Source organism: Thunnus albacares, chromosome 7 (assembly GCF_914725855.1).
Source record: "Thunnus albacares chromosome 7, fThuAlb1.1, whole genome shotgun sequence".
Taxonomy (NCBI): Eukaryota; Metazoa; Chordata; class Actinopteri; order Scombriformes; family Scombridae; genus Thunnus; species Thunnus albacares.
The window spans coordinates 16756834-16770138 of record NC_058112.1 but is presented as its reverse complement, the minus strand read 5'-3'; the positions used below and the strand labels follow the sequence as shown (position 1 = coordinate 16770138).

At 40.4% G+C, this 13305-nt stretch overlaps 2 protein-coding genes across 2 annotated transcripts; one reads left to right on the top strand and one right to left on the bottom strand.

Annotated features, from left to right (window-relative positions):
- The first annotated feature begins 324 nt into the window (after nucleotides 1-324).
- lmf2a (lipase maturation factor 2a) lies at nucleotides 325-7855 on the top strand. Its single transcript, XM_044357847.1, has 14 exons — nucleotides 325-712; nucleotides 1883-2136; nucleotides 2232-2260; nucleotides 2522-2715; nucleotides 2938-3116; nucleotides 3346-3484; nucleotides 3852-3980; nucleotides 4057-4162; nucleotides 4257-4353; nucleotides 4466-4648; nucleotides 4756-4924; nucleotides 5979-6090; nucleotides 6560-6668; nucleotides 6845-7855. The coding sequence occupies exons 1-14, from the start codon at nucleotides 619-621 to the stop codon at nucleotides 7289-7291; spliced, it is 2241 nt and encodes a 746-aa protein (XP_044213782.1). The 5' UTR covers nucleotides 325-618; the 3' UTR covers nucleotides 7292-7855.
- Nucleotides 7695-11633, bottom strand: miox (myo-inositol oxygenase). The gene is made up of 10 exons (XM_044357848.1): nucleotides 11473-11633; nucleotides 11302-11382; nucleotides 10488-10568; nucleotides 9660-9822; nucleotides 9485-9552; nucleotides 9152-9261; nucleotides 8825-8892; nucleotides 8660-8709; nucleotides 8392-8504; nucleotides 7695-8311 (listed from the first exon to the last, which is right to left on the bottom strand). The coding sequence occupies exons 1-10, from the start codon at nucleotides 11488-11490 to the stop codon at nucleotides 8203-8205; spliced, it is 861 nt and encodes a 286-aa protein (XP_044213783.1). The 5' UTR covers nucleotides 11491-11633; the 3' UTR covers nucleotides 7695-8202.
- Between the last annotated feature and the right edge of the window lie 1672 nt (nucleotides 11634-13305).

Here is a 13305-nt window from a genome sequence, read left to right as displayed (position 1 = left end):
GATTAATCGACTTTACGGAGTGCCAGTACTTTGCTAATGTAAATTTTGTAATTTACAGTTTTACAGATTAATATAAGGAGCAGTGTTAACAGATAAAGTGTACAACTTGTGGTAGGTAATTAATTTATATTATGTTATCATATATTTTGATGGTTCATTTTTAATAAAACGACAATTTCAACAGTTTTGTTTGTAAACTAGGCTGAATTTTCAGTTGACAGGGCGCGTTTAGTGTTATGTTGTGATGCGTCACCTAGCAACATTAAAAACCTAAAAAGATAACCCATAAACAACTGTCGTAAAATATTAGCCTAAGTAATTTCATAAATATCGACTAAAATCGACTATTTTCATCGTAGAACACACATTGGTTTTTCGGGAGCGACGAAACTTACAAAAAACAAGTTAACACTGCACACAATTTTATCCTAGGCACCTTGAATGCAGCATAAAATTCACGCGAACTGCAGCGACATCTTGCGGCCTTTCGGATGATTTTAACCGCTCGTCGCTACGTGTCGTCGTTCCCGTTAATCCCGCCGTTTAGCCACAGGAACAGGCAGCGGCAAGTCAACGGTGAAGGCAGCGCCCGTTCCGCCCTAGCAGTTTAGCTCAGACATGGGAGAAATCATCCTTCCACGGCGCATGTTCCTCTGGAGCATGGCGGTCATCTATTTGATTGCTTTTGTTTCCCTCTATGTGCAGATACCAGGTGAGACATAACTTATTGGTATAAATGCGTGTGTGTTGTGTTAGCCTGTTAGCTGGGAACTTGGTTTCCTGAGTTCCTCCGCTTTTCATGCTGTCATGGCCAAGAAGCGCCTGGAAGTTTCTGTGGGCTTCGGTCAAAAAGCTTTCCTCCGCATGTACAGCCTGCACCGGGCTAACTTTACAAGCTAAGGGCTGCGGAGAGAGAACCAGCTTGTTGTGAAGACGCACACATGAGAGTAATGTTTTGTACTACAGCACCCACAAACCCCTGTTTCAACAGTGGCGTAGGCTTTTTTTTTCCCAGCAGAAGTCTGGAAGTCATGGCCCTTGTGTCAAAGGAAATGCATATTTCTTTGGTGCCAAAATAATTTCCCAGTGCAACCCTCAGTTCCTTTCAAGCCTTGCCAGAAATGTATTTTTAAATAGATGATCACATTTGGAATCGGTAATTACCAGTGAATCAGATTTTCAGAGTAGATTCAATTAAATATAAATACAGAAACTAGATCATATCAAAGCATATTTTGTCTCTGTTGTACACTTTGAAATGCATTTTGATATCTACAGTATGTCCAGTATTCTTCTTTGCATGAGGCTGCAAATTCAAATGCTACTCTATGGCCTTTGCAGTGTACTTATCTCAATCCACCTGGACACCTGTGGCAGATTTTGAACTGATGTGTTCTCCACCACCATCATCAAAACATTAAATGAGGGAGTATAATTTGGAAGAATGGTGTTCATCCCTCCAGTAGTGTCCCAGAGATGTCTGCCGTGCAGCATTGAAGCTGTTCTGACACCTTGAGACTTGATAACACCATATGTTGTAGAGCTGCAACATTTAATTGGTTAGTTGTCAACTATTCTGATAACCGATTAATCTTTTTGAGACATTGTTTGAGAAAAAAAATGTCCAAATCTTCTGATTCCATTTTCTTAGATGTGCATATATTCTTGTTTCCTTAGTCTTCTACGATAGTAAACTGAATATCTTTGGGTAGTGGACAAAACAAGACATTTGAAGACATTTTCCAGCATTTTCTGACATTTTATGGACTAAAGTACTCATCAATTAATCGAGAAAATAATCGACAAATGAATTGATAATGAAAATAATTGTTAGTCGCAGCCCTAATATGTTGTTGCTTCCCATGCTTGTGTCTATTTCCAGGGCTCTATGGTAATGAGGGGCTGTTGCCTGCACGTCGGCAGCTGCGATATGGCGGTAAGTCTCTGATGGAACAACTGCAGTCTTCTCCCACCCTGCTGTGGTTTGGACCTCGGCTAGGCCTAGACACACACACCGCCATGGAGCTTCTGTGCCTCTTAGGGGCGGCGCTGAGCCTGGCCGCCACGTTGATGGAGGCTCTACGAGACAGCGTGGTGTTTTTCTGCCTCTGGGCCATGTACCTGTCAATGTACCAGGTGAGGATACAGTAGCAGGCTGTAGCATGTTTTCTCTTACAGGTTGCTGTCATTGCTCTCATGATGTTTCTTTGCTTTTTGCTTTTCTGTGGCAGGTGGGCCAGGTCTTCCTCTACTTCCAGTGGTGAGTTTTAATTTGCAGATCTTTGTATTTAAATGTCTGTAATTAACATACCACTGCTGTAAACAGCAGCTAGTTGAGGGAACCCAAGTCCTTGGCAGTATGATGATATGATGATGTTTGTATCATCATAGCCATGTTTGTCTCTGCTGCTTTGCAACAACATCAATCTAAACAACCAGAATGTCCTCAGTCCTCTCTTTCTTTCTTTTGCTTGTCCTCTCTACTGTTTCTCATTACACTTACGACTTTAAAACCATCCAGGGACAACCTGCTTCTAGAGACGGGATTCCTCTGTATCCTTGTTGCTCCGCTGACATTAATCAGGGGGTCCCGGAGGGTCAGAGAACATGATGGTGTGACCTTCTGGCTGATCCGCTGGCTGCTCTTCAGGCTCATGTTTGCCTCTGGAGTGGTGAAACTCACATCACGCTGTCCCACTTGGTGGGGTCTTACAGGTATGTGTCTCTATGTTTGGAGGAGTAAAGAATTTTTTTTTTTTTGTCTCATTTATTAAGTCTTTACACTACAAGACGTACTGTGACACAAAAATTAAATCAGTTTTTCAGGAACCATGCAAAATGCTTTCATGACAACTCAGCCACAAATGTTAATGCTCAAACTGTTCTGTATGTGTCTTTCTGTCTGTGAACTAAGTCTTTTTACACTGTGTTAAACAGCTCTGACATATCACTATGAGACTCAGTGTATCCCCACCCCGCTGGCCTGGTTTGCCCACCAGTTGCCAGTTTGGTGGCAGAAGCTGAGTGTGATGGCAGCCTTCATCATTGAGATCGCTGTACCCCTGCTTTTCTTCAGCCCATTGCGCAGGCTCCGACTCGGAGCTTTTTACTTGCAGGTGGATATAAATTTACATGCTTGTTTTGAGTTAAATTTAATTAATAATTTAAGTTTTCAAAGTTTGTTTTCTTTCTATACTTTGCAGAGTTACTTCTAAATATACCCACAAACTGTCTCTTTAAATCTACAATTAACAAGGGTTTGCATGTTAAGTGTTCTTTCATCAAACAGCTGCTTCTTTGTGCACCAGGCAAAATTACAGGTTGATTTTCTTTTTCGTTGTATAGGTGCTGCTCCAAGTGCTCATCATTTTATCTGGCAACTACAACTTCTTCAACCTGCTGACATTAGCCCTCTGTCTGTCTCTGCTGGACGACCAGCACGTACACTTCTGGCTGCGCAAGACAGACAAGACCAACAACCATGGTAGGATGAACATAAACACTGTATACATACGCAGAGTTTCCAAGCTAATTTCGAAAATGTACAAAAATAGGGGGGAAATGAATCTCACAATTCCCTGGTCATTTGGGATTTGTATTTAATAGTCCAGATACTGTACACATTTGTCCATTCAGTTTCCACAACTGTGGAACCAGCCAGTTTTGGATTTTTTTGTAATAGTGCTGCTCACTAGTCATCAGCATACATTAGCATATTAAACACCCACCAAATGCATATAAACCCTGCTCACAGAGGGCTTGAATATGGGCCTGCATTGTTTATGTTTACTTACCAGAGCATCTTCCTCTCTCTCTCTCTCTCTCTCTGTCTCTCTCTGTGTTCTGATCAGACTCCAAGCTGTGGTCGTGGCTGTCTTACCTGCTGGAGTTGGCAGTCTGGTCTCTCCTGATCTTTGGAACAATCGTATGCTTCGACCTGCAGCTGGATACCAAAAAGAACGCTGTCTCCTCCAGGACAGGTATGTGTGTATTTCATGTATGTAAACAAGTGAGTTTGCGTTTTGGAGTTTTTCATTCACGTTTTCGTCCTTCCAGCGTTCACATACCACCAGTTCAACCATTTTCTGAAGGCTGTCACCATCCCCTCTGTCTGGGTCGGGGTCCTGTCTCTCACGTGGGAGATAGTCAAAGCCATGTTCAGGTAGGACTCTCCTCTTGTGGGTTGGTGGGTGCTTGATTCTGTGGTCTGTCGCAGCAGAAGTACAACAATAAAATGTGTAATGTGCCTTTTCTAGGTATGCATGTGTCTCTGGCTTCCTGAAGAGGTTTTGGGGAACCATCCAGTGGAGTCTGTTTGCTGCTGCCACCGTCGCCATGTTCACCATCAGTCTGGTGAGTGCCGATGGAGATGCAGTAACGGTGGAATTTCATATCACAAAGCTGGCGATCTTTTCTCATTTCCACTCTGACTCTAAATTATATTTATAATGTTATTCTTTTCCAGGTGCCGTTCACCTATGTAGAGTATGACTCTCATGCTAGGTTGTGGCCAGGAGTGCGTAGGGCCTATGAGCTGGTGGATCGCTACCAGCTGGTCAACTCATACGGCCTGTTCAGAAGGATGACCGGCGTCGGTGGGCGGCCTGAGGTTGTCATCGAGGGAAGTAACGATGGAGTCAAGTGGACGGTGAGAGGAAAAACTCATCGTGGTTTATGGGTTCAAGCTGACCGTTCTGCTACACCCTAGAAAGTAATTCACATCAGTTCACATCATGTTTCCTTTTTTTCTTGTAGGAAATTGAGTTTATGTATAAGCCAGGCAACCTGAGCGCGCCTCTTCCTGTGGTGACACCTCACCAGCCCAGGTTGGACTGGCAAATGTGGTTTGCTGCCCTCGGGGCTCATACGCAGGCTCCATGGTTCACCAGCCTGATGTACAGACTGCTGCAGGGCAAGACAGATGGTACGCAGTGCTGCAGTTGATTTTCTTGCTGACACTCTTTTATCTGCTTTAAGGATAATGAAGCACTGAATCAACAAAAAAAAAAAGAAAATGATGATGTATTCCTTTATGGATTAAAGTTTCCAACCATGCTGCACATATGGCCACATCCAAACAAGTAATATCATAGCAAATGTTATGTCATCATATTGACAAGGCTTCCTGTGACATCACTAATTAGGTGATCAGAAGTGAATCTCTTAAGGTATCTGCAGGTCTTAAAAAGCACTGAATTTGAACTTCTACTTCTATAAACTAAAAATGAGACTGGTGTGACAGTGTATTGTGAGCAGGAAGCTATTTTAATCCTTTTTTTGTGACATTTCAGTCAGACCTGTAGCAAACCTGTCACTACTGCTAGCTGTTAGCCAGGAAGCTCATCCACTCATAATGGACAAGTGTCAATTTAAGATAAATCTTAAATTAATTATTTTGTAATCGGTTAATCCATCTGTCAGTTTTCTGCCACTTATCTGGATCCAGGTGACATTAATTGATTAATTCTATTACTAGGAACTATTGTTATATACAGTTTTCCGTCCATTCTTTGAACAATATGACCATGAAAAAGGTATTAAATTGCATTTATGTGCTATTAAAAAGGTCTATACGATTCTTACGTTTAATTTGGTGAACCCTGCAGGAACCCTGATCCAGCTCTGGGTCATCGTGTCAGTCAAGATCAATCTAAATGGCTTTTAGAGAATTTTAACTTCATGCGTAGAATTTGGTGCCCCCAGTGATATCATCAAAAAAGAGACTATGACAGGGAGCGCTGCATGCAATACCATGATGTCTTTACTTTGAGTGATGAAAATATGATAAAGCCAAGTACAGTGCAGAAGCTCAGACAACCACATATTGATTTATAGTCTCTGTGACAGGGTGTCAGAGTGAGACACAGCTCCGTAACAGGGCCAGAGGTGCATCATGCTTGAAAGTTTCAACCCATAGAGCACTTTTCTTATTATTAATAGAAAGAACAAACTGAACTTTTGGTTTTTATGTTCTGCAGTGATAGAGCTGATCCAGACGGATGTTACTCAGTATCCGTTCCACCAGCAGCCGCCTACCTACCTCCGAGCCCACCGCTACAGATACTGGTTTACTGAACCAAAGGCTGACGGGTCAGTGCTCTCTCACACTTCCTCTGCTTCTGCTTCAGTGTGTTTACAAATACTGAAGAAATGTGATCATTCCTGGCTTTCAGAAGTAACCTGTGTGAGCTTAAAGCTATGAACACACAACACCACTGCCGTAATGAGAAGCTACTAAAACATATTTGAAATATTTCTCACATTTTCAAAAGTTTATTTTAAAACCATTTAATCAAATTTAGGTCAAGTATTTTATAGTTCCTAGGCCCTCAAAACATTGTCAAAAAAACTGATTTACTACTTTTTGTATTATGTTATTGGCGCACAGGGTTTGACTGTATTTTACTTAATTGCACATTGCAAATTTCTTGCTTGTCTTTTCTGTTTAGCTTGTTCAAACTCAAGAAGCATTTTATATCTCAGTTGGACAGCCTTTATAAATAATATTAAACGCACACAAACAACAGGATATTTACTGCTTGGCCTTTTTTTTGGGCAGATCATACCCTGAGCGATGGTGGAGGAGGGTCTATGATGAGGAATTTTATCCCACAGTACACCTGGGCAACACGTTCCTAGACAGCATGCTCAACCAGTACGGACTCAAGGTAAATATATCTTAAAATTATATATAAATTATAAAATTCTTTCTATATCACCCTTCTTCATAAAGCTTCCATTAGAAACTGTGGAAAACAAGGGATGACGGATGTAAGGAAATGTCAGTTTTCAGGCTTTAATTCACTGACTCCAGTATTGATTGATCTGTGTTCACTATTTGTAGGATAAATCGCCCCCACGTCGTCCACCCAACACCACCGTTGCCCGGGCGATGAGGTGGATGCGCTCTCAGGTCAAGGGTGTTCCCTCTGAAGTATTAATCTGGACCCTCATTGCCTGCAGTGCCACCCTCTGTCTACTAAAGGGACTACGAAGCAAACACACAGAACCAAAAGCAAATAACGCCTCTGTGACTGTGAACAATCACACAGAAACTGTACCTGACGGCACTTCAGACCATCTTGGGAAGTCAGATGAACATCAGGCAGCGGAGGAAGAGGAGGGGGAGCAGGGAGAGGACAGTGAGGATGAGGCAGAGGAAGGCGAGGGAGAAGAGAAAGGCAATGTCACTGATGATGAAGAGGATGAGACTCGAGAGGAGGAGGAAGAGATGGATGACGAGGAAGAAGAGAGAGAGAAAGACGTCAACCCGCGGAAGAGAAGGTTTTAAGATGCAGGTCGTCTTTTATCACCATCTGCCTTCATAAAACATAAGAAAAAATGACCAAAGAAGTTGTTCTTTGTATATTTGTATTTCCTGATGAGATGATTATGGAAAAAAGGTTTATTTGCTGTCTCATCTTACTGCAGTACATTGCTCATATACCAGTCGACTTTATCAGATACTGATCACTTAATCACTTTAAGTGATCACTTAATCACTGTAAGTGATCAGTCACAGTTTGAAATCAGCAGATCTTACCAGGTTTGGACAAATATTAAAACCACCCTTGTTGGTTGATTTCTTTATGTTTAATAATCAAAGTGAAATCGTGTCAACAGAGTATGAACATGTATTTTTTTGTGTTTCAGAATTTTCTTCTATGGTATTCCTGTTACTTTTTCTATGCGGGTTGTATGGCTGTGGTTGCACTTGTGTGGGTGTGGATGCACTTGTAAACTGTAAACGCAGGTGTTTGTGTTTTGCTTAATGTATTTTATATTTTGTTCCTGTGGTTGTTGGCCTCTGCTGTATGTACAGAACTAAAAAAAAACTGCACTTTTCCTTTTTTTTTTCACAAGTGTCTTTATATTTCTGTCTGTAAATGAAACAACACACAAAACAATGTAGTACTTTAAAAATGTTTTTTAATAACATAATACAATAAAATTTTCTGTCAATGAGTAATTATGAGTAATATGAGTATAATTTTAAGAACCTGAATTGTTAGTTTACACAAGATCAGATATAACATTACTCTAGTTATATTCTGAGTAGTTAGAAACTTGATATAAAAATATTTGGTGATAAGTAATATGCATACAGAAGGTACTAAGTGCAGTTATAGTATTATATATGTGATCAACTCTATCAGGTTATTCCTTGATAACATTTCATTGCTGTGTGGCATGTTGTCTGATTCACCACTTCAGTATTCCAGGACAGTACTTGTCGATCAGAGACTGGTAGTACGGCTTCAGTTTTTCAACGTCGGGCAGATCGGGGGTCTTTGTGTACAGGTCAAATTTGCTGTGGAGAGGACAGAAGGTTCAGCGTCAGGACAAAGTGACGAGTAGGACAATGTGCACATTAGAGAGAGAAATGCTCACTTGAACTCTCGGACCCAGGGCAGCATATTCAGGTCTTTGTCATTGCACAGGTGCATGTAGTCTCCATGGGAGTGCCAGGGGTAAAAGGAATGGAAGCGGATCATGCACAACCCCTGAAGAATAGGGATAATGAGTCTGTAACCACTGTAAGTCTTCACTTACACATGACCAGTCAAGGCCACATAACTTTCTCTTCCATTGTGTGTCAACTGTGAAATAATTTGCCCAAACATAAATTAACAGTAATTTAATGTTAAAATGTACTCACTTCCTCTGGGATGGAGCAGTTGTTGAACTTCAGAACTCTGTAGAGATACTCTTAAGACAAAAATGCAGGAAAATAAATTCAGTATCACTTCAATAACTACACATTTTCTTGTTTAAGAGTCAGTGTTTAATGGTGAATGTGTTTGAATGTGATGACATCTCTTACCGTCATGGCCCCAGGACATGAGGACATTGTCGAGCCCACAGTTTGGTTTATAGATCCCATGTTCGGTACTAAGAGAAAAAAAAATCACTTTATAATGAGACAAACTCCTTTATCAAACAAATAATCTATGCATAAAGTGCTGTAGATGATTATAGTAATGAAATACGTGAGTTTAGTACAGCAGAGTACCTGTGATGGCATTGCATATAAATACAATATATATATATCATATATTATTTACATTAGTGATAGGATTCACTTTTTAAAGTAATCAATCGATCAACCCTTCGTTCACAGGCCTTGATGATGTAACATGAGAGTACCTACTTGTAGCTCGGGTTTTTGTCATCTGGGTTTTCCAGGAAGGTTTTGTCCCTGAACACAATGGAGTTTTGAAACTTGCAGCCCACAGGGAAGGTGTCCCCCACTACAGCCCACTACATAGTACACAGACACATTAAATACAAATGATCTGAAATAAAATAAAATCATGAATGAATATTTAAGAGAAGACAAAATGAGACCAATGTTATAAACATCAGTTTTAAGAAAAGCTAGTCGGAAAAATGAGACAAGGCGGGATATTGAACTCATCAGTGAGTTCAGGCACCATGATGGAGCTGTAGTGGCAGCTACTGTTACGTCTTAACTTTCTCATACCTGGGGTTCATCCCAAAGAGCCATGATTTTCCCAACATCATGGATCAGACCCACCAACTGGAACCAGTCTGCGGAGGAACAGTGAATACAAGACATTACCAGACTTTGCATGTGCTTGTGTGCTTGTGTGTGTGTGTGTTGCTGTCGTGTTTCTTTCTCCCTCTCTGTATGGTACCTTTGTCTGGGTGCTCTTTACGGATGCCCTCAGCAGTCTGGAAGGCATGGAACGAATTGGGGAAGTCCACATCAGGATCAGACTCATCCACCAGCTGATCTAGAGACATGATAGCGTCCATCATCCCCATCTGAGTGTGGTTGCAACTGGTCCATTCAGAATGCTGCAGGAGGATGAGAGTCAGATCATTATTAGGAAGGTATTCTTTCTCAAACATCTTTAGAAATATATTTGGTGAGAAAGTGCCTGAACAACTCTGAAAAAAAGTAAATCTAGTAGAAAAGGATTTTCAGTGTTAAATTTGAAAAACAACTTTTTGTATTATCCAGATGTGATCCATCTGTTTTATATTAACGCATCCAGTGAAATAAAAGCAATACTAATTCACCAGTCATCACTCATATTCTGAATGTTATCATACTGAAAGGAGTCCTCCTCTTTCAATATTAAAATCATTCTCCAATATCCCTCAAAAGTCTGAGAACAGCTGAGTGGGTGATTTCTGCTGGAATACCTCCAGGTCACGTGTATAAAACAGGAAAGTGTTCCTGCGTAACCTTTAGTAGAGGTGAAAATGAGGTTAATCAAACAGTGTTTAGTTCGGACTGAACATCCACTGGCTCCTTGCCCTCTGGCTTTCATGTCTGGGGACTTGATGAGATTTGTTTGCTCAGTCTGAAAGGTTCATTGTGGTGCAAAACAAATGTTCAGAAAAGATCAAGAGAATTCAAAGTCAGTGTGCAAGAGCACATTCTGTGTAAGAATGTATTGTGGTCAGAGTTTTTTGACTTTCTGCACAGCTGCAGTTTTTGCTCTTGTTTTACTCACCTTTTGCTTCACAAAGTCCAGCGTCTGGTTGGTGTGCATCAGTTTGTATGTGTTGAACACACGGTCAACTAGACTTCCACTCTGAAACACACATATATATACAACATGCACCAACACAATTACAGCACCCTAGTTGTTTAAAATAAAGACAAGGTGTAACACCACATGAAATCTTTGCAGAAATTAAATTCAGAAATGCATTTTTGCACAAGTTGAAGCTTTGTTGCACTTCTAACACCCAGTCAGTAATGCAGCCTTCTGTGATTTCTGCATTACTTTCAAAACTTACTGAGACTCAGCAATTTAATTAAAAATTACATGAAAAGTTTGTATGTTGCAGTACACAGTATAGCAGTTCCATGGATCAGAGGAGGTTAATTAGTGCATACAGAGGAAGGTTTAAGACACTGAACTTCTTGAAAACATAGCATCTCAGAAGGTCTATGTATGATGAAGATGTATGATTATAATAAGTTTGACTCAGACATTAATAATCAATCAGGGCAAAGATGCAGAGCTGCCTGTTTAAATCATCAGACTGTATGTACAGAAAATCTCTATATACATTCTGGAGAAGTCAAAAAACTCACAAAATTCACAAAGTGATGTCAAATAGTTAACAGTTATGTTATTATTATTAACATTTCTAAATTAGATTTTTTACATATGTGGCAAATAGTATTTCTGCATAAATGTTAAGCTCCCATAATTCTAATAACAGTGTGTTTGTCACCTCTGAATTTGCCCTTCTGGCCATAAATTAATGCAGCATTAAATAAGAGTCATAAGCTGAAGAGAGGCTTTGAATGCTCACCTCAAAGTTTCTGTAGTCCTCCTTCTCTTTGGCTTCATTCTTCTCCAGGTTCGGCCGATATGCCAGAGATGGGTCTGGACCCTGCAATTAAAATAACAGACAATAAAGAATACATTTTCAGGTTTTACATATAGTAGATACTTTCAAAAGAATAAGTAGAAAGGCACATACAAAGCTGATGAGCTTCATGGTTTGTGGATGAAGTCTTTGCAGCTGCAGTGTTGTGATGCGTTGATCCTCTGAGACTGAGCATCCGTCTCCCTGCCGGTATATATCCTGTTGGTTTAAACGATAATGCTTACGACCTGCACTGCAAGCCTACATGAAGTGTACTCCAATGTCCAGTCACACTTTAACCAAACCTCACCTAATGGGGTACCCTGTGTTGAACTTTGGCCTTTGTACATGTGAGTTTGTGTGTGTGTGTGCAGGTGTCCATCCCAGGAGGAGTTTTTTCAATAATCAGCAGGTTACATGTTTGGAGCGATGTAGAATGACTCAGTAGTTCTTTGTTCCTCAGTTTAGTTCTTTATTTTTAAACATATAGAATTTGTATTATTACTGGGAAATGGCATTATTTTATTTAAAAACCATCAGACCTGTCAGTATATACATATATCACCTATCACCTACATTAACAATTATACAAAATAAATCACACAAATAAAATAAAACCAAATAAAAGATACCTGCTTTCAGGAGTGTTTTTTTATTTCTGGGTATTGACCCCATAACAGGATCTGAATGATGTTTTCTCATGATCAAATATCCTGAAATGCCTTGTTTCACTGTGTCAGACACACACACACACACACACACACACACACACACACACACACACACACACAGACCTCTGTATTGCTAGGGATTGGTTATGAATGATTAGGAAAAAAATTCTTCTGTTTGTTGAACCAGAGGTAAAAGTGTTCAAACAAACCTCAGTTGATGACCCAGTGTTGCCTGTCTGCCACAGACACCAGACACCCTGTGTGATTTCAGTCCCAGCAGACAACCAGTTGTCCATCTCACCGCTTTGGACTGAATATGTGAATGAGAGGAAATTCTTCATATTAATCAGCTTTGATTAAGAGGAAAAGATGAACACTACATGTTTATGTGATGTGACCTTTTGTGGATTGTTGTCAGATTTGACATAAATTTACCTTTGGCTTACAGCCCTACTCCTGCTTCCTTCTCAGAAAGGTCAGTGACTGGATACACACACACGTAGACACACACGTAGACACACACAGCATCAAATACCTGAATAGGTCAAGCGTTTTGCATCATTTTACTGTTTGTTTGTCCCTGTGGAAAGTGTTGTCAAGTCACAACAGAGGTTATCTCAGAGCACTCACGTGGAGCAGGTCTAGACTGTACTCTTTATTTTACAGAGACCCAACGATTCTCCCATGAGCAAGAATTTGGCAACAGTGGGAAGAAAAAACTCCCATTTAACAGGAAGAAACCTTGAACAGATTCAAGCTCTAGGTAGGCAGCCGTCTGCCGGCCATTGACTGGTAGGGTTGAGCGAGAGGGGGGGGGGAGGGATATACAGAGAAGCACATAACAACAACAATAATAATAATAAAATGTTTGTTAGTACATTTGCAGCTGCATTATGGACCAGCTGGAATGTCTTTAGAGACATGTTGGGACAGCCTGATAATAAGGAATTGCAATAATCCAGCCTAGAAGTAACAAAGATAACTCTCAGAGTCCTTACGGTGGTGCTGGAGGCCAGGGTAATGCCATCTAGAGTAGCTATATCATTATATAATGTGTTTCTAAGGTGTTTAGGGCCAAGCACAATAACTTCAGTTTTGTCTGTGTTTAGTTGCAGAAAATTGCAGGTCATCCAGGTCTTTATGTCCTTAAGGCATGCTTGGAGTTTAGTTAAATGATTGGTTTCATCTGGCTTCATTGATAAATATAATTGAGTGTCATCTGCATAACAATGGAAATTTATGGAGTGTTTCCAAATAATATTACCTAAAGGAAGCA

Excerpts from the sequence above, each read along its gene's own strand:
- lmf2a (XM_044357847.1), top strand. The coding sequence starts at position 619 with ATGGGAGAAATCATCCTTCCACGGCGCATGTTCCTCTGGAGCATGGCG. Across the intron at positions 4,649-4,755 it reads ACGATGGAGTCAAGTGGACG|GAAATTGAGTTTATGTATAA; the intron begins GTGAGAGGAAAA and ends TTTTTCTTGTAG. Across the intron at positions 6,669-6,844 it reads TCAACCAGTACGGACTCAAG|GATAAATCGCCCCCACGTCG; the intron begins GTAAATATATCT and ends CACTATTTGTAG.
- miox (XM_044357848.1), bottom strand. Across the intron at positions 9,553-9,659 it reads TAAAGAGCACCCAGACAAAG|ACTGGTTCCAGTTGGTGGGT; the intron begins GTACCATACAGA and ends GTTCCTCCGCAG. Across the intron at positions 9,262-9,484 it reads CTCTTTGGGATGAACCCCAG|TGGGCTGTAGTGGGGGACAC; the intron begins GTATGAGAAAGT and ends TGTACTATGTAG.